This window comes from Aspergillus ibericus, assembly GCF_003184845.1.
Source record: "Aspergillus ibericus CBS 121593 unplaced genomic scaffold BO80scaffold_5, whole genome shotgun sequence".
Classification (NCBI taxonomy): domain Eukaryota; kingdom Fungi; phylum Ascomycota; class Eurotiomycetes; order Eurotiales; family Aspergillaceae; genus Aspergillus; species Aspergillus ibericus.
Window position 1 is genome coordinate 513,203 of NW_020292103.1, and position 21,415 is coordinate 534,617.

Genomic DNA, 21,415 nt, shown 5'->3' on the forward strand with positions numbered 1-21,415 from the left:
TTAGTTGGCACCCATGTTCTTCCTCTCCTCCATCTGTCCGACCGGACCTGCCATTTGGCAGAGGGACCACCTTGTCCATGGAGGTGGACAGGGAACCCGAGTGACCCTCCTGATGCGTGATCCCATTGTTGAGGGCTGATGGCAGGCGAGGAATGGGGATGGCAGACCTGACGATCCGGAGAGAGCCCCGGCTTGGTGGCCTCCGGCCTGCGCTTCCCCGCCTTTTTTTTCCCCTGCAATTCTGCAATCCTTTTTTCGCTCGGCCTCCAGGCCTCCCTGCCCCCCTCCCGCCAGCGTCTTCAGCATGCTTGATCATTCCACGCGGTAATTAATCCTCATCGCTTCCCTGGTGGTCTGATCTGACCACCTCTTGTCCTGTGTCCGGTGGTGAGTGTTTCTTTTCTTTCATTTTCCCCGGACCTGCCCACCCGAACTCCCGCCCAACTAGTTCGCTGGTCGGCTTCTTTGCGCCTCCGGCTGACTTCTCCTCTTCTGCTGCTTTAATCTTTAGGTCCCTTCTTTTAGTCCGTCCCCAGTCCCCCGCAGTTGCAATCGGCAATGTTGTCGGACTAATCGGTCCCTGTTTCTGCGATCTTTCTGGCTGGTATCCTCCCCGCCTGGGACTTCCCATCATCGTGCCGGCCTCGAGGATCTGTCAGTCGAACGTGGCCGCCTCTTCCAGCCCGCTAGTTTAGTGTCCTGCGCACTTGGGGCCTTACGGCCCTTCGATTCACGAGCGGCCTGATACTCCACCACCGACCGTCGTTCTTCATGTGCCGGTGGATTGGTTGCTTCGCCCGGTGAGGATGTCGACTTCCTCCGTCCCTCAATTCACGAGTCCATTTTCTCCTTTCTCCTCCGGATCGCAATCGGCCGGTATGGCCCCGTCACAGACCGTCGGGCTGGATTCGCTCGCAGAGGGGTCACAGTATGTCGAACAATTGCAGCTGTCGAGAGACCCTGCAGGAACGGGCGCCGGGGACGGCGCCAGCTCCAGTAGAGACCCCTCCCACACCAAGGACCAATCGTACTATGACAATGAGAAGACTCATAGTATCGGATCAGGGTTCAAGGACCCTTCGCAGAGAGATCCTCTCGCCGAGGCTCGTTCTGCGATCCGCAAAAACTCATCGTCGGCTCCGGTCCGACGAAGAATCAGTCGTGCGTGTGACCAGTGTAACCAACTCCGAACCAAATGCGACGGGCAACACCCGTGCGCCCATTGCACTGGTAGGCTCCGCCTTGCTCCGACGCTAGCCCTTAGACTGTCGCGGTGACTAACTCGCGTTCAACAGAATTCGGATTGACCTGCGAATATGCGCGAGAACGCAAGAAGCGTGGAAAGGCGTCAAAGAAAGACCTGGCGGTGGCAGCGGCTGCAGCAGCAGCCACGCAAGCACCGAATAGCAATTCGGGACCGATGAGCGCGTCGCTCATGAGCGAGCAAATGTCCCCAGACGGACGACTGGCACAAGATGTCAATGGCAGATATGATTCGGCCTTTGAGGCTGCGCATAACCTGACCTCGGCGCAGTCGCAAATGCACCACCCGAACGCAGCCGGTATACCAAGTCTGCATGATTCCCGTTCAGCACCGTCGCATTCCCAGTCATTAGGGGCTACCATGAACGCGATACCTTTGAGCCACTTCAATGCGCTCAATGATTCGAGTCGCCCTCCGATCTCCATGTCCGATTTGCGATCGCTTCCTTCTTCTGTCCTGCCTCCACAAGGATTGAATTCTGGGTATGGGGAGAGCGCATTCGCCTTGGTAAATCCGCAGGAGTCGGGCTCGTCTCCGAACCAGTTTCGCCTGGGAAGCTCTGCAGAAAACCCGTCCGCGCCGTTTTTAGGCCTCTCGCCTCCTGCGCAGTCGCCCGGCTGGCTGCCTCTCCCATCGCCATCTCCCGCGAACTTTCCCTCCTTCAGTCTGCATCCGTTCTCCAGCACTTTACGATACCCTGTTTTGCAGCCGGTTCTGCCTCACATTCCGTCCATCATTCCGCAGTCGCTCGCGTGTGACCTGCTCGATGTCTACTTCACCAGTTCCTCCTCATCCCATCTGTCTCCCCTGTCCCCGTACGTGGTGGGCTACATCTTCCGCAAACAATCCTTCCTGCATCCCACCAAACCCCGCATGTGCAGCCCCGGCCTCTTGGCGAGTATGCTCTGGGTCGCCGCACAAACCAGTGAAGCTCCGTTTTTGACCTCTCCGCCGTCGGCTCGAGGCCGCGTCTGCCAGAAACTCTTGGAATTGACCATTGGCTTGCTCCGGCCGCTGGTTCATGGCCCTGCTACAGGGGAAGCGTCCCCCAACTATGCTGCGAACATGGTCATCAACGGCGTCGCTCTCGGGGGCTTTGGGGTCTCCATGGATCAGCTCGGCGCGCAAAGTAGCGCCACCGGGGCCGTGGATGATGTGGCCACTTATATGCATCTCGCTACCGTGGTGTCCGCGAGCGAGTACAAGGCGGCCAGCATGCGCTGGTGGACTGCGGCGTGGTCCCTGGCGCGTGAGTTGAAGCTGGGTCGCGAGCTGCCGCCCAATGTTCCGCACGCACGGCCCGACGGAGAGCGAGAGGGGGAGGAACCGGACCTGTCAAAACGGCACCCTCCCACGCTCATTACGTCCATAGGCCATGGTCCGGGCAGCTCGGCTGTCAATGTCACCGAAGAGGAGCGGGAAGAGCGTCGACGTCTGTGGTGGCTCCTCTACGCGACGGATCGTCATCTGGCCCTCTGCTACAATCGCCCTGTGACCCTGTTAGACAAGGAGTGCGGGGGTCTGTTGCAGCCGATGAATGACGATCTGTGGCAGATTGGCGACTTTGCTTCGGCTGCCTACCGCCAGGTCGGGCCCCCGGTCGAGTGCACCGGGCACAGCATGTTTGGATATTTCCTTCCATTGATGACGATCCTGGGAGGAATTGTGGATCTGCACCATGCGGAAAACCACCCTCGCTTTGGGCTGGCCTTTCGCAATAGTCCGGAATGGGAGCGGCATGTGATGGAAATCACCCGACAGCTGGACACGTACGGCCGCAGCCTGAAGGAATTTGAGGCCCGCTACACCAGCAGCTTGACCATGGGCACCGCGGAGAACGAGCCGGTGGAAGGCGCCCACCTGGACCATACGAGTCCGTCGGGACGCTCCAGTAGCACCGTGGGATCCCGCGTGAACGAGTCCATCGTCCACACGAAGATGGTGGTCGCCTATGGCACCCACATCATGCATGTGCTGCATATTCTTTTGTCGGGCAAGTGGGATCCGGTCAATCTCTTGGAGGATCATGATCTGTGGATCTCCTCGGAATCGTTTGTTTCGGCAATGAGCCATGCGGTGGGTGCCGCCGAAGCGGCCGCCGAGATCTTGGAGTACGATCCCGATCTCAGCTTCATGCCGTTTTTCTTTGGGATCTATCTGTTGCAAGGCAGCTTCTTGCTGCTGCTGGCGGCGGACAAGCTGCAGGGCGATGCCAGCCCTAGTGTCGTCCGGGCTTGCGAGACGATTGTGCGCGCACATGAGGCCTGCGTGGTGACGCTGAACACCGAGTATCAGGTATGTCCTGTAGATCCGATCTACTCGATCTAACTAACCCACTGTAGCGGACCTTCCGTAAGGTCATGCGCTCGGCCCTCGCGCAGGTTCGAGGGCGCATCCTCGAGGACTTTGGCGAACAGCAGCAACGCCGGAGGGAGGTGCTAGCCCTGTACCGCTGGAGTGGCGATGGCAGTGGGCTTGCTTTATGACGCTGACTGATAACCGGGCTCTGATGAGATCTTATGACTTGATATTATTCCATTGTTATACCTTGCATCTTCATGCGGCCAACAGGCATTGAGTCGGCGTGGGAGCGAGCGGGTTGCTTCTGTCTGCATTTAGTACATATTGCGTGCTTTGATATGCATCTTGTACACTACTTGGGCCGTACATGACGTACATACATCTACATATATACAACTGCGCTGATTCTGCAGATGGGTACATACAACCGACCTGACCTTCATCCGAGGTATGACGCCACCCGATAAGGTTATCGATACCCATCCCCATCTTCCACCTCCCTCCTCCACACTCTCTTCCAAGCAATTATCCAACCTCCCTCCCCTGCATCACTCCAAAATGACCACCCTCCTCCACCACCTCCACCACCTCCACCACCCCCCACCCCCCTCACACACCCCAAAACTCCCACCTCGTCCACCCCCTCGCCTACCTCCTACGCCTCCACCCCGCACTACCAACACCTCCCCGCCCCCGCCGTCTCCCAAAAGCGCTCCCTCGCCCACGCCCACCTCCGTAACTGCACCCTCTGCGGCGTCAACCGCTACCAAGAGACAGGAACGTGTATGATCGGTGCTGAGACAGCTAAAGTGAATGTCATCGCCCCCCCATCGCGGCGAGGAACCCTTGTATCCAGGGATACCATGAGCGGGGCGGTGTTTTTCTCGGGGTGGAATTTGCGGGGTCGGTGAAGGAGGCGGTGGTTCAGGCGGGGTTGTGGAGGTTTTGTGAGGTGAATGAGAAGGGGGGGGGGGGTTCATTTGTAGAGGATGGGGTAGAGTCGGGGGTGTAGGAGGTCTTAGAGAGGGGTTTAGATGATATAGGAAGCTTTTACCTGTCAGTGAAATAGAAGCTTTCATTATATGCGAAGACAATGAGATTGAGAACACAGCGATGCGTGATCAGTATGTTGAGCCATCTTGGCTACATATGAAGCCGCGACCATTGCCCGTTGGAAGACCACTCGACTCCCCGATTTCCCTCAGCCGCAGGGATATCCCATTCGCGCTCAGTCGATGTAGCAAAAGAGGCAGTTCCAGCCCCAAAAAGAGGCCATATCAGAGCCAGTCCACATCCAGCCCGGATACCCCCTTGCTTATTCCCGAACTGTGCATGGACGATTGGAACACTGGAGCAGAATGTTGCTGATGCTGTTTCTGATGGCGGAGTAAGAGGTGACCAGAACGTGATTGTGGGATATTGATGATGGCAGATTGGACGGGGAATGTGGAGTAGGGTCGCGGTGCTGTTAGATTTCTGGTGTTGATGAGTGAGAGGGCAGGAGTGTGTTTGTTGGTATATTCCGCGGACCACGTCTCTAGTTCCTCGTCGATAGACTGGACCTCGGAAATGTACTGTGCGAGTGCATCCACTTGATCATCATGGTTGGAATGGGTTTTCTTTCTTGGAGACAACTGATAAGCGGCCTGATGTTAGACGGTAACTTGGATTGGAGAAGGGAGTCGTACGACATCAGTTCGCAAACGTTGGAAGATGTTCCACCCTGTGGAGCTTTGTAGCGGATCGAGACTCCAGACATGGACTAAAGCCAATTCACCTCTTTCGTGCTGGTTCCAGGTCAGGCTAATAGCGTCACTTGTCACGGTCTACTAAGTTAGCAGCATACGAATACGGATGGCATGACTGACATCGAACAGATTTAAGAGCATCACAGTGACTAGTATCTGGTCAGATACGGTGTGATTATGATCTGCAAGTGCCAATCTCACGTCACGGAGCACAGAGGTATATTTCTCATATGCTGCGTGTTGAAGAAGCGGAGAGGCGCCCAGATTTGCTAAGCTTGCCATGCCCACAGCCTATCCTAGCCCGAGACCCAACCTCCCCAGCAGCCAAAGATCTGGAAGCCCTCGGCGCCCAAATCTTCCCCGGCGACTTCGACCATTTCACCTCCCTCCAAGCCGCGATCTCCAACACCCAAGCCATCTTCCTCAACGTAACCCCAACCCCATCCGACACCACCCAGGAGATCACCCGCGCGCAAAACATCCTCGATGCAGCCAAATCCGCCCCCTCCGTCACCACCATCATCTTACTCCAGCGTCGTCATGACCGGCAAACACGAAACCTTTCCGGCCTGGGGTTCCGATTACCCATTAGCATGGTACTGGACCAACAAAGCGCAGATTGAAACGATGGTGCGAGACGCCGGATTCCAGTACTGGACAATCTTACGCCCGGCGTTTCTCATGAACAATTACCTCCTTCCGACGGCGTCGTCCATGTTTCCGGAATTAGTGGCGGGGGAGAGTACTACGAGGAGTGCGTTTGTCACGGCTTATCGGCCGGATACGAAACTGACGGTGGTGGATCCTGGTGATGTGGGCAGGTTTGCGGCTGCGGCGATTTCGGATCCGCGCCGCTTTCATGCCCGGGAGATTGTCAGGGAGTTGAGTCTGGCGAGTGGGAGGGAGATCGCCCTAGAGTTTGATGAGAGGGAGGAGGCGGAGCGTCGTGCTGCGAGGGATCCGAGAATCTGGGCCCAGTTGTGGGCAAATGAGGTGGGGTATCAGGTGGATTTGGATGAGCTGCGAAAAGTATGGGATTGAGATGACGGGGTTCAAGAGATATCTGGAGAAGCGGACAGATGCGGTGCGGCGGACTTTTTTGGTTACATAGTATAGCTGGCTGGTTGCCAATGTAATATTCAATTAGGAATGATACCTTCTGTTTGATTACCTGGCCGTCTCGCTCAACATCGAAAGTTGATCAATGGATCGCATAGGTTAGAAATGACAATCTGCGTATCATTTATCTTTAGGGTGGGGAATGGATACTGCAGGGTACAAATCACCCAAGAACGGGCAAGTATATGAGACAGCACCTCGGCGCTTTGGTACTTGTATTCCGTCTCAACCCAGTATAGCCTGAGACCTCCTTGTAAAGTTGTAGTCTACATGGCTGGATCATCATGTCTCATCCAGCATAAATACCTGCTGCATCTGCAACTCCCGTGCCTCCGGATCTGACAAGGCATAAAGCAACACCGCCTGTCGTTCATCACCTGCCTGCTTAAAGCTCACCATCCGCACTCTCGAACCCTCCGGCACACACGCATCCTACCCCGTCGCTGCCTGCTTCAGCTCTGCCGTCTCTCGCACCTGATAGAGCAGAACTATTAACCCATGGTGACCTTCGCGATGCGGCCACAACCAAAACAGCTACACACTCGCGCCTGGATCCCTACATCTCAACACTCCACTCCATCCCCATCAGGGGCAGCAGGACTGCCTAGCTCGGAGATTACGTTGGGGAGATAGATCATTGCCAGTCCTTGAAATTGGCGATGATACCAACGAGATCGACTTCTTTTCCACTCATCTGACACACGTCTCCGACCGTCCGTGATAGGTCAAGAAGTCTTTTCTCATGGCCAGGCAGATGCGTCAACCAATTCAGACCCGGAAGACAATCACTTGAGGCTCGACCTTTGCATATGGCCCCATGGGTTGCTGACTGCAGCTGACAGCTGTAGCTGCCTAGCGGGTTTAATCGGATTCCGGGCCGAGCCGATGGGTACGATGGATGGGGCCGACGGAGCTTCCGATCGGAATCGAGTAGTACCTGACTAGCTGATCCTGAAAGGCTGAAAGGAAGCGGGGGAGAGCTAGTTCCTTTGCTAATGTAAGAATTTGGTGGTATTCTAGAGGCGGATATGTTCCGCGTATTCTGATAATGCACGGCGGGGTGGAAGAAGTGACATCCTTTCCACTATTGCCATTGGATTACTTGATATTACCAAGGACATGACAACTTGATTTCCTAAGATAATTGGCATAGCATTAACTATCACCATAGCACACCATTCTCCAGTTGGGTCCTCAACTGATGTACTTTTGCAGAACCAGCTCCAGTCGCGCAGCGTAGCTCAACTAGACCTAGAAAACCGATAAGTGACCTTCATATGTCGCAAGAGGCCAGCATAGCACCACGCTTATCCTCATTGCAGACATGAAGCTCTGGCAATCTACCGCTCATTCCATTCATTATCGTACCTCGGGTGCGCACGTGGCAACAATGTCCCATGCCGGCCCTCTGCATCACCCTCGGCGTCTTCATCCTGCAACTCTGGATGGTCCGTAATTCGCTGATACTCGGGTGCCGGTCTTTCAAACTGGGTGTTCATCCAGCTCGCTCTGTTACGCATGGCCTGATAGAACGCAACCTGTATTCCTTTGTTAGAGAAGTATACGCAGCAAGGCTCAGCACCAACCTTCATAAGCAGAGTCAAGACAGCGGCAGCAAAAACCATCCACGACGCGTTCTGCTGCTGCCGCGTCCACGGAACCAAACAGCTCTGTCCATATCCAAGCTGCACCTCACAGGCGTCGTCCCCGTGGGTCCGGTCTTTGAACGGCCAGGCTCGATCATGGATGCTCCGGAATCCACAGCAGCGGAACTCGTCCTGAATAGTGCGGATAGGTTGTGCGTCCTTCGCGCGGAAATACGCCTGCCATTCCTGCTCTAATCTGCAGGTCAGAACACTCTCAGGATATAGATAAGCGAGGGCCACGGTGGCAATGATGGTCGATATTATGGAATGGAGATGGTCCGCGATGGGGAAGAGGCTTCGCCAGCGGTTCACTGGGTGCGTATTATCGGCTCTGGCGGCCGGGGAGAGTCGGTTAGCAAGGTATAGCGCTAGTGCCGTTATTGGAGGGAAGAGAGTGGTGATCACTGGGATCCATTGCGGGAGGGGGAGATATAGCGATGCGGTACGGGACCAGGAGAGCCTATTGCTTTGGTTAGTTGGTTCTTCAACAAGTACACGCAGCTAGAGGTGTTTGATGGGAGAAAGAGAAGGCCACTGACGCTCCCAGAATGAGGGCGATAATCGCGCACTGTCGTTTTGGAAGCATGGTCAGTCTACTGTCAACAGACAATATGGCTTGCTCGTACCGCTGATGCCACCGCGGAAGCTACAGTTGTCAACCCGCAAATCATGGCCATGATGATGCTTGTCTAGTAAGCACAAGGTGGAATGATGGAAGAGAGAAGGGTTGAAGGTAGATGATCCATAACGGTCGGTGACGGTACTGTGAATGGTTCCCGTGCGGGGTTGGCGCTTGCAGCTGCATCTCGGTTCCTCGCCTTTCACGCGCCGATGTTGTTTGATGACTGCTCACTGGTCGGTAGGGCCAGACGTAACAGCAACAGAGGCAGTTAGTCTCTCAGCTCTTTTATGTCTCCAATCATCTGAGCCGCTGCCTTGGGCATTTTGCTCCATCCTCCAGAGTAGATAGGTGCGCCATTGCGAAAGTCAGCTCCGAGCTCCGTGTGATGGAGTCTACTACTCTATTGTAGGCCAGGCAAGCAAGTACAAAGAAAGGAAGAATTTCATTCGAGAGCACATTCGCATCCGTGTTGCACTTCTACTTGCTTCCCAGTTGTTTGTCTCCAGGCAAACCATCCACAGTCAGCTCGGTCATTGTCCAAAGACCAATCACGGGCGGCCAGTTGCCCCATCGGAGCTGTCAGCTGCTAAGAATGGAGCTAAGATAACGCGATGGTCTTCTCTTTCCCCCGATCTCAGCTATCGAACCTACCTTCCAAGTTGCTTCGTCCCAGGCGTTACCACCATGAAACCGTACATCGGCATTCCGGCCGTTGTGATCCTCGTACACCGTGCCTGGTCGCGAAAGTCACTGACTCCGTTGGGTCTCGTCGTCGCTGCTTTGACGGCCAGCGCCCACGCTCTCCACCCATGGGCCGCTCCCTTCGTCCTGCTAGGGGTGTTCTACTTTGGCGGCACCAAGGTTACCAAGGTATGTCCTTTTCCTCATGCCTTGATTCGCGGTACGCGGAAGCTGATCGTGCGCTACCAGGTTAAACACGACCTTAAAGCCCGTTTGACGCTTTCCGCGACCGGTTCGGAGGGCGGGGAGGGCCAGCGTACCCACATCCAGGTCTTAGCGAACTCAGTCGTCGCTACGGTGCTGATTCTCCTCCATACCTATGTGATTGCTGGAAAATCTACCGGGCAGAGCGGGGCACAGTGTTTCTCGAATGGTCATGATGCGGCGGACTTGTTGGTCGTTGGAATTGTTGCGTAAGATTCCGGTCTCCCTACTCCTGTTGGAAATGCTGACGATAGATGTTTTCCTAGAAACTACGCCGCTGTCGCAGCCGATACATACTCCTCCGAGCTCGGTATTCTTTCCAAGTCGAAACCTCGTCTGATCACCTCCCCCACATTTCGCGTCGTTCCTCCGGGCACCAATGGCGGCGTAACAACGACTGGACTCCTGGCGGGAGTGCTGGGCGCGTTCACGATAGCGGTGACATCTGCAGCCCTCCTCCCGTTCTGTCCCGAAAGCGATACGTCATCGACCCTGAAGACCCGGGCTCAATGGATTCTCGCTGTGACGCTGTGGGGAGGCCTGGGCAGTGTGCTTGACAGTGTATTGGGCGGACTGTTACAGGCCAGTGTGGTCGATAAGAGGACCGGGAAAATTGTGGAGGGTGCTGGTGGCCAAAAGGTTGTTACCGCTAAGAATCTACCGTGTCAGAGTATGGTGCTGACATGTCTTCAGGTCCTTGTTCACCCTTCTTCAACTCTACCCGGTGTCCCCGCTGATACCACAGGCCTGAAGCCCGCGGGATCATCCTCTGGCGCACATGTACGCGCTACGGAGGCGGGCGCTGTTACCGCGACTCCAAGAGGGAGCAGGGCTACTGGAACGTCAACAGGGACGTCCGCGGGGGAGACTGCTGAATCGGGACACGAAAGCCGGCGGGTCGAGAGTGGACATGACCTTTTGGACAACAATGCTGTGAATGTTTTGATGGCTTTTACCATGAGTGTTGGCGCTATGGTAGTCGCAAGTTGGGTTTGGGGTGTGGGTATTTCTGAGTTGGGTCTGTGGTAGCTGTGGCATGAGATATGGTAATGATACAGAATGGCTATTGATGACTGTCAACTGATTGTTAGGATACATATACAGAGTTTGAGCTACACCGGTGATCGGTGCCTTTCAAGCTCAGACTAAAACGAAGATCCGCCTCCAATTTCCCACAGCTACTCGGCACGCTAGCGCCGCTGGTATATCCTCTCTTGAAGTTTAGTCCGATATCGCCGCTGTTCCCTTTCCAAATAACTCATCGTGACACTCTTGTCCTTGTGATGCTCTATGAAATCGTCCCACTTTTTCTGTGGCACAATGAGCTCATGAGGCTGCTCAGCGAAGATTTTAGTCGGTCGGTACCTTGAGGCCATTCCCACGGGGTACATCTCGAACGAGAAAACTTTTTGCCTGCCAGTCAGCTCAAACCCACCTGTATCTTTAGGTAGCTTATCTAGCTGGGACTTGGGATTGGCCCGTTTCCTCCGAGGCACGGTTTGTGGAACGTTTTCGACCGACAATAAGTGGAGGCTATCCTCCCATGGCCGTTTCGAGGTCTGGATCGCCGGCGCTTCACTGATAGTTGACACCGTCCGCAACCTGCGTCCGTGTCTGCGAGTTTCCTGGCAAATGCGCTGCCGTTCCTCATCATCCAATTCCGGTCTGGAGAGATGCATGTAATGAGCCATCGTGCTCCCCTCCGGGTACTCCGCTATCCATAATTGACATTCGCCAAACCATTGATGTGCCTCGGTATAGTCCCCTTGAGCATACTTCACCCGGCCTTTCCAGTACTTGCATCGTGCAACTAGTGCTCTTTCGCCCGAGTTTTCGGCCAACCCGAGCGCCTTCTGCGCATGGAATTCGGCCTCGTCGGGTCGATTGTCCCGGAGGTAGTGACTGACTTGGAGAAGTATGGTGGTGATCTCGCGTTTGTTCATCTCTCCATCAAAGTAGGCTAGAAAGGGTTCGAGCGATTCGGGTTTCCTCACGTTAGTCAGCCCGATATCCAGTTCGCCAGCGTTGGTAGCGTCGTGGAAATGAGATTGGAATTGCTTCCAGGTTGATAATGGTAGGCCGTCGGGATCTTGACTATAATTGTCATCATCGGTGCAGTTGGATCCCGATGAACCGTCTCGCTCTTCATCATCGCTCCCGTCCTCGCTGGCTAGGAAGTCACATTCGGGAGCATGACATTGTCCATGTAGGTCATTCTTGTCGTAGTTTGCCTCCATCATGGATTGCCATGATTCGTGTTCATCTGGGTCCTGGTCCAAATGGGTGTATTCATCATCGCTGTCTGCTCTGATATTCAATGATGTATCTCGCCTGGGCGAGGAACCACGCTCGTTTACAGGCATTGTGCGATATACTCTAGTTGGAGGGTTACTTACTTTGAGGATAGCAGAAAGCCTGCACTGACCGGGGTAGACCGAATATTTATGTTCATCTGTCTCTTCTATCCCGCAGGGGTATCCCGGACCAGTTACGGTGCGTATCTACGTCACAAGATAGACGCCTGGCAAAGGAACCGGTGGACAAAGCGTAAGTTCTGTTAATTGCGTTACACGGATTGATAATTCCCCACGCAATGCATTTCCTATTGAAACATCCCTCACAGAAGAGGACGAGGCCGATCGATGCTCTGCGTTTGTGGCGACGATATCCAAGTCCCGCTAATTTGGGGGATATCTGGTCGACCCAGCGGACAAATTCCGCGTATCTGAAACCTAATCTGATCAAATGAGCTGCTGCACTGCTGCCCCTGGGCGTGGCGGGGTCTGTCACTGGCTGAGCTCTGCAAGAGAGTTAATCCGTGACTACTAGTGCTGATGGATTTCATTGTCTGTTCCCGTGTCTTGCCCAGCATAGCACCCACCGAAAAGGCTAAGACACTATCTGATGTGAGCTCCACTTGAGGTATATTACGCGCAAGCCGGTGTTCAGAGTAGATAGTATTGCCAAGGGAGATATGAGGCGGAGCTGGATGTATGCGGCCCTCGGAGACTGGGGACTGGTAAACCGCGAGGAAATTGTCGATCTCGATGATATCCGATCAGACTGAGTGGGGCAAGATTGAAGAAATGACTACGAAGCAGAAGAAGCAAAGCCGGCTCCTTATAACAAAACCACCAGATGACTTTCACACCTGACTTTGTAGGGGTGTTCCGACCGACTTCAGGAATCCCCCCACCGAAGTATTTCCATACAGTAGTATGGAGTAGGAGGGGAAGTGTTGAAACAAACATCCCGAACAGGCAACTGGATCAACCAAGTGGGGCAGGCAAATGTCACAAACCGCTTCAAACACAACAAACGCGACCAACCAGTGCAACAATGCAACAGATGCAACAAATGCAAACCCAACGTCATCCTCGTGTTGGAGACCTTCTGGCCTCGGCGATTGGGTCTCTCCTCCGCATGCGTCACTGGTCATGGATCCAATGGAGTACATGACACCCTGCACTTCCTTGGAAAGCAACCCGGATGGTGGAAATCCCAAGCCATCCCACCGGAATACGCACCCTGCCCAGTATGGCCTGACGGGCGTGCAGTAGCCTCGAACGGCTTTTCCCGGCTCGCAGTGGAACGGATTGCCCAGCTCTTACTCGCACTTGAGGCGTCCAGACCATCTCGATGACTCGGTCAGCCATGGTGGGCTGTTTGCATGGACCCCCCTGGTTTGAATGGGCCAGGAACTGTTCATTTTGATACTAAGAGGTGGGGACATCGACCGGATACTTGTACCTTCGCATTCCCCCCACGCGAAGTTTTTCTAGTCCAACCTATTGTACAGGCCGATCTCCCCATCGTTGATCTTTCTGCATACTCTGTCTGCAAGGACTGGACGGTTCTCCTCATCTACCCCTCTTCTGTGCCCCGAGGACGCCCGCGGTTTGCGCGCGCATACAATCATATAAGCTTGGTGGCTTACCCTTGGCCCGGGGTATTTATCCTACTTAGCGGGTGGCTTTCGTGCTGGCGCTTTTGTTTCTCTCTTCTAAATTCCCATCTTTCTAAACATGTCTCCCTCGTATCCGCTCGCGAAGGGCGTGGACATTGTTGATATTCGTCAGAATGACGTCCAGTTTTCCCTGGTAACCGATATCCAGAAAGGTATCGATCCACCGGCAGGCACCGGTCGGTCGATGCCGACGATGCTGCTCTACGATGCGCAAGGTCTCAAGCTCTTCGAGGACATCACGTACCTGGAGGAGTATTACCTCACAAATGCGGAGATCGAGGTGCTAAGGACGCACGCCAAGAGAATCGTTGAGCGCATTCCCGACAATGCGCAATTGCTGGAGCTGGGTAGTGGGTACGTTCTTTTCGATGGGAGAATCGCTAAGGCGGCATCAGGTCCTAACATACAACTAGAAATCTGCGGAAGGTCGAAATACTTCTCCGGGAATTCGAAGCGGCGAGCAAAACCGTGGACTACTATGCCTTGGATCTGTCACTTTCCGAGTTGGAGCGCACCTTTTCTGAAGTCTCCCTCGATCAATACCACTATGTCGAGTTCCATGGCCTTCATGGAACGTATGATGATGCCCTCACCTGGCTGGAGAACCCGGCGAACCGGCAGTTGCCGACAGTGATCATGTCAATGGGCTCATCAATAGGGAATTTTGACCGTCTTGCTGCGGCAAACTTCCTGTCACAGTTCTCCAGGCTCTTGGGACCGTCTGACTTGATGGTGCTTGGTTTGGATAGCTGTACCGACTCGGACAAAGTGTACAAGGCCTACAATGACTCGAAAGGCGTCACGCGGCAGTTCTATGAAAACGGACTAGCTCACGCTAATACTGTGCTTGGATACGAAGCATTCAAGCCCAGCGAATGGGAGGTGGTGACTGACTATGATACCGTGGAGGGACGGCACCAAGCATTCTATGTGCCAAACCGGGACGTGACCATAAACGGGGTATTGATTCCGAAGGGAGAAAAACTCATCTTTGAAGAGGCGTTCAAGTATGATACCAAACAGTGCGACCAACTGTGGCACGATGCCGGCTTGATTGAAAATGCGGAGTTTGGAAATGACTCTGGAGACTATCGTATGTGCACCCTAACATAGTCCACGGCCCTGAGCTGCATGTGGACGGCGTTGAATAACGCCATGTTACACCAGCATGAGAACATGATGCTGACGGTCTGCACAGTCATCCATGTGTTGTCGTCGGCTGCTCTCAGCTTCCCAACATCGCCTTCACAATACGCAGCGCAATCTATTCCAGACTTTGAAGAGTTCCAGTCTCTATGGACCGCGTGGGATATTGTCACCAAGGCGATGGTTCCCCGAGAGGAGCTTCTCTCCAAGCCGATCAAACTGCGAAATGCGTTGATCTTCTACCTTGGCCATATTCCTACATTTCTTGGTTAGTAATCTGCATGCCTATTTGTGTAATAGACAGCAAGTTGACTGAGCAGATGTTCACCTGACTCGAGCACTTGGTGGCAAGCCAACTCATCCCAGGTCGTACCGACTCATATTCGAACGTGGAATTGACCCCGATGTGGATGACCCCGAGAAGTGCCATGCCCACAGCGAGATTCCCGATGAATGGCCCGCCCTTGGAGAGATTCTGGACTATCAAGCGCGGGTCCGAAGTCGGGTGCGGTCCATCTTCCAAAAGGATAATGTTGAGGACAGAACCCTCGGGGAAGCTCTCTGGTTAGGCTTTGAGCATGAGGCTATGCACCTAGAGACATTCCTCTACATGCTTATTCAGAGCGACAAAATGCTTTCCCCTCCAGGTGTGCCGCAGCCGAATTTTGAGAAGCTCTTCCTGGACGCTCGGAAAGAGGAAAGGCCCAACGAATGGTTCTCTATCCCCGAGCAGACGCTGTCGATCGGACTCGATGACAATGGTCACTCCGTTCCTGGAGCCTCATTTGGATGGGATAACGAGAAGCCCCAGAGAACCGTTACTGTCAGGGCATTTGAGGCTCAAGCGCGGCCTATCACCAACGGCGAGTATGCCAGGTATCTACAAGCAAACCAGCTGCCCAAGAAGCCAGAGTCCTGGGTCTTGGTCAAGCCTGAGACCTACTTGGCTTCTAATGGGGCCGGTCAAGGCAGTCGTCGTACGAATGACTTCATGGCGAACTTCGCCGTTCGCACCGTGTTTGGCTCTGTCCCGCTCGAGCTGGCGCAGGACTGGCCGGTTATCGCGTCGTACGACGAACTGGCCAAGTATGCCAAGTGGGTGGACTGCAGGATTCCCACCTTTGAAGAGGCAAAGAGTATCTATGCTCATGCAGCTCGGTTGAAAGAGACCAGCCATGGCATGAACGGGCACAGGTATGTACCAAGTGCTGTCGCTCCACCGACATTTCATGACTGACAGTCCCAGTGAAAGCAACGGGGTCAATGGAAATGGATACACCAAGACGAACCCCTTGAGACCTTGCACCCCGGATCACCAGCCAGTACAGTACCCTTCGCGAGAGTCCCTGCCGGTGTATGTTGACCTTGACGATTGCAACGTCGGGTTCAAGCACTGGCACCCTACCCCAGTCATCCAGAACGGCGACCGACTCGCCGGGCATGGAGAGCTGGGGGGCGTCTGGGAGTGGACCAGCACGGAGCTGACCCCCCATGACGGGTTCGAGGCCATGGAGATCTACCCGGGATATACATGTAAGCTCCCTGCTTATACAACTGATTCATTGCGTCTAACTGGTCTAGCCGATTTCTTTGACGGAAAGCACAATATCATCCTTGGAGGATCATGGGCCACTCATCCCCGGGTCGCGGGACGAACCACCTTGTAAGCATCCCTGGTCATCTTAGGGGTCCTGAACTAACAAGCGTAGCGTCAATTGGTACCAGCGGAACTACCCCTACCCCTGGGCAGGGGCACGGTTGGTGCGGGATGTCTGAATAAGATGTATGACGAAAAGAAATAAACGCATTGATGCAATAGTTGCAATCCCTCATTGCCACCTGAGAATACCGTAGACTGTGCCTATCACCAACCTCTGCGAGAGGAGATCATTCTATAGTAGGATCATTAAGGCCCACCAGCGGAGCCGATGACGTGACCCCAGGCTTATCTAACTACCCCTCCTCCACTTCCCCATCTTCATCCACTTCCCCTCCTCCATCTTTTCCCCATTCTTCTTCTCCACGCCCCGACAGACCCATCCCACCATGTCGGTCGCAACCATCACCACCATCTCCCCCATCACCAACCGTCCGCTTCTCAACCGTACCGGCGCCTCCCCGGAGGACATTGTACGCATCGCCGAGTCTGCCCAGGCGGCCTTTCGCTCTTTCTCCGAATCCACCACTCTCAAGCAGCGCCAGGAGATCGTCACCCGGGCTCTGGACATTCTCGAGAAAAGGAAAGATGAGCTAGCTAAGGAGATTACCGACCAAATGGGCCGGCCCATTGCCTACACCGGAGTCGAAGTCGCGACCGCCATCAAGCGCAGCCGTTACCTCGCCCGCATCAGCGACACGGTCCTCGGCGAAGAGAGCGTTATACCAGGCGAAGAAGAAGAGGGCTTTAAGCGATACATCAAGCGAAAGCCTGTTGGCGTGATCCTGATCATTTTTGCCTGGAATGTACGTATACCCCAATCTCTCGCAGGTCGTATGCTGAGTCGGGAGTATAGTACCCCTACCTTGTCCTCGTCAACAGCCTGATCCCCGCCATTCTAGCCGGCAACGCCGTGATTCTTAAACCATCCCCGCAGACCCCCACCATCGCCGAGCAAGTCGCCGCGGCGTTCCACGAGGCGGGTCTCCCTAAAGACGCCCTTCAATACGTACACTCCGGCTCTGCCACCCTCCTCGAAAGCCTCGTCCGCTCGCCCTCCATCAACCACATCTGCTTCACCGGGTCTGTGGAAGGCGGGCTCGCCACGCAGCGAGCTGCATCAGACCGCATCGTCAACGTCGGGCTAGAACTTGGCGGCAAGGACCCGGCGTACGTGCGCGATGACGTGGACCTTGCGTGGGCGGCGGCAGAGATCGTCGACGGGGCGATCTTTAACAGTGGGCAGAGCTGTTGTGCGATCGAGCGGGTCTACGTGCATCAGAATGTCTACGAAGGGTTTGTGGCGGAGGTGAAGAAGGTGCTGAGTGGGTATAAGCTTGGGAATCCGTTTGACAAGGAGACGCAGATCGGACCTGTGATTTCGAAACGGGCCAAGGAGGGGATCGAGCTGCATATTGCCGATGCGTTGGAGAAGGGCGCAAAGGATGAGACGCCACCGAACGAAAGCTTTGAGAATCCCCCGTCGGAGGGGAACTATGTCAAGCCTACGCTGTTGACGGGGGTTACCCATAAGATGCGTGTCATGACGGAGGAGACGTTCGGGCCGGTGATTCCGGTGATGAAGGTCGAGGATGACGAGGAGGCGATCAAGTGGATGAACAGTAGTGACTTTGGCCTGACGGCGAGCGTGTGGACGAAAGATATCGCGGCTGCGGAGGACTTGATCGAGCGAATCGAGGCGGGAACGGTGTTTATCAATCGATCGGATTATCCTAGTCCGGTGAGTCTTTTACCCTCTATGATCTGAACTTTTCTAACAGAAGCAGGACCTAGCCTGGACGGGCTGGAAGAACTCAGGACGCGGCGTGACGCTCAGTCGATTCGGGTTCGAGCAGTTTGTCAAGCTGAAGAGCTACCACGTGAAGGAGTATCCGAAATAGACGCTTGGTGCATTTGCAGATAGACGATAATGCTTTGTAATGGCTTGAATGACATTGATGTGACAATGATAATGACAATGACAATCACGATCAACCCTTAGTCCTTGATCAATACGCACGAACTCAATCACGGACAATGCCAAATACACTCACCTTGCCCAACCTGTCCCCCCTCCTGCCTACACACCCCTATCTCTTAGTTATCCCAAATACGAATCCCTACTTGCACCATACCAACCCCATCCTCAACATATCCAGCCATGCCCCAGGACAGTCAGTATATGTCAATGGCGCACGCCCAACAATGAAGGCCACTGACAATGACAGCGCGCGTATGGACGGGATCGCAGAACCGAATCCTGGCCCGGGAGAAGGTATTTGTATGGTGACGGGGGGCTGAACATTCTTGGTGTGACGTCCTACATTCAGGTTTATGGTTAGTTGAAATTTGGATTCAAGGGAGTACTCCGTACGGCGAAAGTACGGGGAGTCGTTGGGTAAGTGGGTACAGAGTACTCCGTAATGAGGTAGGATTTGAGATGGGATCATATACTTCGTACAAAAATAAGGTCTTTGGATCGAATAGGTGATTAAGGAGGAAGATAGTTACTTACTACTGTAGATATCTCCCTACCCTCCTTACCCTACCCTAGCCATACTACCCTCAACAACATAAGTGATACCTATACGAAGTAACAGTCCCACCCAAGAAAGACCACGCAAAACCTAAATCCTCTTCATTTTGTCTCTATCTAAATCTAAACCCAAACCCCATAAGTATGTCCTCCGTACGAAGTAAACATCTAAGTTCTCTAGAAGGAATGTCCAGAACCGCTGAATGGCTGAAATCGGAATCCCTATCGCATCCCGCGGATCAGCAATGGGGTCGACTAAGTAGGCATTGTTGTTATGCAAGGAGTTCTTCCTCTCCACTCCATACGTAAGTTGGTTGCCACCCTACTTACTCCGTACTGACCTGTCTTTTTCTCTTTTCTTTCCTGCAAGTTAATAGTAGAGCCTGGTCTTTGTCTAGATACTCGAGGTAAGAAGAGAAAACAAAGAGAGAAAGTAAAAAATAAAGGTAGGTGGTTTTGTGTAAGAGCGGTTTGTCTTTTGGTAATACTTATTGTTATTGTTATTGTTTTATTTAGATCCCGCTCACCATATACTAATACTACAGTAGTTACTACAGTATAGTATAGCTACCTATACTTCCATACAACAATTAGGTACTGTGTACTCCGTATAGGTAGTTATTTTTACGTTCTAGATCCTCCCTCCTTTCCACCCCATAGATTCACTTATTTTACTCTGTATCAACCCAAGAATGCCGGAATCTCTCCCGCGACGAGGGCTAGAACCCATGACTCAACCCGCAATGCTGACTGCACTGATTTTGTCCCACTTCCCTCTTCCCACTTTTCACCCATCCATCCTCCTCCCAACAATGATGTACTGCCACAACGATAATCGATCTATTCTCGGCGCGGTTATTGCTTCACTTGCTGGGCGATCGGGGGGGATCGGCAAGCCACGATACAGTACAGTACATCCGACCCTGGACTGATCTATTTTGGGTAATTTATAATTCTGGTGAGGGTGAGGGGTTGGAATTGGGGTAATTACGTAGGTAAGTTAATCGACTCTTAGTAGGATAATATTATGGTAATTAGATCTTGTTATTTATTACTATGATAATAATTATTACGGGGTAAGTAAAATAAGTAGACCATGCTAGTGATGAATGGTTGGCGCCCTGTTTTGGGTATCTTGGCATAGTTTCCTCCCGTCGCCTAGCATCCAGGGACCAACAGGCTTCGTATGTACATACACAGTAGTGTTTGTCTGTACGGAGTATCTCCTCCGTATGCGCCTACGTTGTATGTAACCCAGTGATGCTATAAAAACATACGCAAGGCAATCCAGCAAACAATCTTCGGAGAATAAATGACCTGCACAATGGCCGTCGACAAACAAAGAAAGGGGCTCGCATATTTGCTTCTGTGAACCCCGTCACTCAGCTTTAATGAGGAGAAGGGCCCGGGCCAACGCCAGGGGTACCTCCATACACAGGACTCCGTACTCCGTAGATACTTCGTACAACACAGCAACTATCTACAGTTGGCATTGCAAAGAATGTGTCACAGTACGAAGCCTGCACATACATAAGGCTGTCACGGTGGATTTTGTCGTGCCACAGAATTTGCCGATCAGCTTCAGCCTGCATAGTTGCACGGGCGGAAAACCGTTGTTCGACCTGCGAGAGCCTGAGAGAGGGCCAAAAGTGTCTGCAGGGCGTCGGGCGTATCTGCTATATATCCTGGCCCGGCTGCTTCTTTTCTTCTTTTTCTCCTCTTGGTTTTTTGGTTTTCCTGTTCCTACTTCCCCCGCCCAATGTCCTAGAGCTTGTGTTGCCGCCTTTGTCCTTCCTTTTTCTATTCTTGTTCTTTGTTTCGGTTGTTTTGCATACCGTGTCCCTCGTTTGATAGAGCTCCTCTGTGGCGTCCACTCGCTTTGGTTGATCCGCTTCGCCTTAGTCCCTTTTAATTGCCTCGGTCCTGCTTTGTAGATAGGGTCCGATTACACACTCCTTCACACCACTTCACCCACCTTCACATCATCCCAACTCAACAATCATCATGGACTGTTTTCGGCAGATTGCTCGACTGGTCAAGTCCCCCTTTCGGCGCGAGAAGCAGCAGAAGGTGTTGGAAATCGTGAGTCTCAGCCCAGCCCCTCGGTCCGCCCCCAACCACCCCCAACCATACTAATGCATCTCAAGGGTCCCCCCACCGACTTTCGCAAAGAGGAATTACCCGCGTTCTTCTCAGATGACGAGTCAGTCCCCTCGCGCCCTGACTGTGCTGACCACCAGTCTGACCATCGCTCGCAGTGCCGCCACCCTGCACAGCCGGGGTTCGACCCTCGAGAAGGAGAAGGAAGCCGCTGTCACGGCCATGGAACGCCAACCATCCACACGAGACAAGATTAAGACGCATGTCCGGAGGCTGAGCGTCCGAGTCGCCCGCCCTCTTTCTGACGCCGATGAGCAATGAACCGGTGCCGGCCACGGCGAGGCCGGTTCACTCGCCAGTGACG

General features: G+C 53.7%; 10 protein-coding genes across 10 annotated transcripts; 7 read left to right on the plus strand and 3 right to left on the minus strand.

Moving 5' to 3' along the window:
- Positions 1-878: 878 nt before the first annotated feature.
- Positions 879-3,750, plus strand: xlnR (putative C6 transcription factor; the record flags this gene model as incomplete). The annotated part of the gene is made up of 3 exons (XM_025715419.1): positions 879-1,230; positions 1,296-3,559; positions 3,607-3,750. 3 exons carry the CDS (start codon positions 879-881, stop codon positions 3,748-3,750), a joined length of 2,760 nt encoding a protein of 919 aa, XP_025579026.1.
- A 993-nt stretch (positions 3,751-4,743) lies between these two features.
- Positions 4,744-5,697, minus strand: BO80DRAFT_206788 (uncharacterized protein). Its single transcript, XM_025714257.1, has 3 exons — positions 5,434-5,697; positions 5,254-5,391; positions 4,744-5,199 (listed from the first exon to the last, which is right to left on the minus strand). The coding sequence occupies exons 1-3, from the start codon at positions 5,593-5,595 to the stop codon at positions 4,843-4,845; spliced, it is 657 nt and encodes a 218-aa protein (XP_025579027.1). The 5' UTR covers positions 5,596-5,697; the 3' UTR covers positions 4,744-4,842.
- BO80DRAFT_421954 (uncharacterized protein) lies at positions 5,519-6,476 on the plus strand. Its single transcript, XM_025718719.1, has one exon. The coding sequence runs from the start codon at positions 5,800-5,802 to the stop codon at positions 6,352-6,354; it is 555 nt and encodes a 184-aa protein (XP_025579028.1). The 5' UTR covers positions 5,519-5,799; the 3' UTR covers positions 6,355-6,476.
- Positions 6,477-7,504: 1,028 nt separating this feature from the next.
- Positions 7,505-8,980, minus strand: BO80DRAFT_206826 (tetraspanin Tsp3). The gene is made up of 3 exons (XM_025714258.1): positions 8,705-8,980; positions 8,618-8,646; positions 7,505-8,538 (listed from the first exon to the last, which is right to left on the minus strand). The coding sequence occupies exons 1-3, from the start codon at positions 8,753-8,755 to the stop codon at positions 7,773-7,775; spliced, it is 846 nt and encodes a 281-aa protein (XP_025579029.1). The 5' UTR covers positions 8,756-8,980; the 3' UTR covers positions 7,505-7,772.
- Positions 8,981-9,384: 404 nt separating this feature from the next.
- BO80DRAFT_431838 (DUF92 domain-containing protein) lies at positions 9,385-10,674 on the plus strand (the record flags this gene model as incomplete). Its single annotated transcript, XM_025720766.1, has 3 exons — positions 9,385-9,570; positions 9,631-9,854; positions 9,912-10,674. 3 exons carry the CDS (start codon positions 9,385-9,387, stop codon positions 10,672-10,674), a joined length of 1,173 nt encoding a protein of 390 aa, XP_025579030.1.
- An 81-nt stretch (positions 10,675-10,755) lies between these two features.
- BO80DRAFT_206835 (tetratricopeptide repeat protein) lies at positions 10,756-12,182 on the minus strand. Its single transcript, XM_025714259.1, has one exon. It carries the CDS (start codon positions 12,006-12,008, stop codon positions 10,836-10,838), a length of 1,173 nt encoding a protein of 390 aa, XP_025579031.1. The 5' UTR covers positions 12,009-12,182; the 3' UTR covers positions 10,756-10,835.
- A 1,304-nt stretch (positions 12,183-13,486) lies between these two features.
- BO80DRAFT_206867 (DUF323 domain protein) lies at positions 13,487-16,596 on the plus strand. The gene is made up of 7 exons (XM_025714260.1): positions 13,487-13,966; positions 14,026-14,705; positions 14,811-15,026; positions 15,079-15,952; positions 16,005-16,291; positions 16,340-16,421; positions 16,468-16,596. The coding sequence occupies exons 1-7, from the start codon at positions 13,671-13,673 to the stop codon at positions 16,532-16,534; spliced, it is 2,502 nt and encodes an 833-aa protein (XP_025579032.1). The 5' UTR covers positions 13,487-13,670; the 3' UTR covers positions 16,535-16,596.
- Positions 16,597-16,751: 155 nt separating this feature from the next.
- Positions 16,752-18,386, plus strand: BO80DRAFT_374109 (aldehyde dehydrogenase family protein). The gene is made up of 3 exons (XM_025716587.1): positions 16,752-17,221; positions 17,272-18,156; positions 18,203-18,386. The coding sequence occupies exons 1-3, from the start codon at positions 16,805-16,807 to the stop codon at positions 18,314-18,316; spliced, it is 1,416 nt and encodes a 471-aa protein (XP_025579033.1). The 5' UTR covers positions 16,752-16,804; the 3' UTR covers positions 18,317-18,386.
- Positions 18,387-20,029: 1,643 nt separating this feature from the next.
- BO80DRAFT_206940 (uncharacterized protein) lies at positions 20,030-21,016 on the plus strand. The gene has a single exon (XM_025714261.1). It carries the CDS (start codon positions 20,343-20,345, stop codon positions 20,883-20,885), a length of 543 nt encoding a protein of 180 aa, XP_025579034.1. The 5' UTR covers positions 20,030-20,342; the 3' UTR covers positions 20,886-21,016.
- Positions 20,956-21,372, plus strand: BO80DRAFT_441569 (uncharacterized protein; the record flags this gene model as incomplete). The annotated part of the gene is made up of 3 exons (XM_025721199.1): positions 20,956-21,033; positions 21,099-21,154; positions 21,210-21,372. 3 exons carry the CDS (start codon positions 20,956-20,958, stop codon positions 21,370-21,372), a joined length of 297 nt encoding a protein of 98 aa, XP_025579035.1.
- Between the last annotated feature and the right edge of the window lie 43 nt (positions 21,373-21,415).

Coding starts and splice junctions, on each gene's coding strand:
- BO80DRAFT_206867 (XM_025714260.1), top strand. CDS start 13,671: ATGTCTCCCTCGTATCCGCTCGCGAAGGGCGTGGACATTGTTGATATT. Junction 15,953..16,004: donor CATGGCATGAACGGGCACAG/GTATGTACCAAG, acceptor TGACAGTCCCAG/TGAAAGCAACGGGGTCAATG. Junction 16,422..16,467: donor GTCGCGGGACGAACCACCTT/GTAAGCATCCCT, acceptor TAACAAGCGTAG/CGTCAATTGGTACCAGCGGA.
- BO80DRAFT_206826 (XM_025714258.1), bottom strand. CDS start 8,755: ATGGCCATGATTTGCGGGTTGACAACTGTAGCTTCCGCGGTGGCATCA. Junction 8,647..8,704: donor CTTCCGCGGTGGCATCAGCG/GTACGAGCAAGC, acceptor CCAAAACGACAG/TGCGCGATTATCGCCCTCAT. Junction 8,539..8,617: donor ATCGCCCTCATTCTGGGAGC/GTCAGTGGCCTT, acceptor CCAAAGCAATAG/GCTCTCCTGGTCCCGTACCG.
- BO80DRAFT_206835 (XM_025714259.1), bottom strand. CDS start 12,008: ATGCCTGTAAACGAGCGTGGTTCCTCGCCCAGGCGAGATACATCATTG.
- BO80DRAFT_206788 (XM_025714257.1), bottom strand. CDS start 5,595: ATGGCAAGCTTAGCAAATCTGGGCGCCTCTCCGCTTCTTCAACACGCA. Junction 5,392..5,433: donor TGCTCTTAAATCTGTTCGAT/GTCAGTCATGCC, acceptor CTAACTTAGTAG/ACCGTGACAAGTGACGCTAT. Junction 5,200..5,253: donor AACGTTTGCGAACTGATGTC/GTACGACTCCCT, acceptor GCCGCTTATCAG/TTGTCTCCAAGAAAGAAAAC.
- BO80DRAFT_206940 (XM_025714261.1), top strand. CDS start 20,343: ATGAGGAGAAGGGCCCGGGCCAACGCCAGGGGTACCTCCATACACAGG.
- BO80DRAFT_374109 (XM_025716587.1), top strand. CDS start 16,805: ATGTCGGTCGCAACCATCACCACCATCTCCCCCATCACCAACCGTCCG. Junction 17,222..17,271: donor TGATCATTTTTGCCTGGAAT/GTACGTATACCC, acceptor TCGGGAGTATAG/TACCCCTACCTTGTCCTCGT. Junction 18,157..18,202: donor GATCGGATTATCCTAGTCCG/GTGAGTCTTTTA, acceptor TAACAGAAGCAG/GACCTAGCCTGGACGGGCTG.
- BO80DRAFT_421954 (XM_025718719.1), top strand. CDS start 5,800: ATGCAGCCAAATCCGCCCCCTCCGTCACCACCATCATCTTACTCCAGC.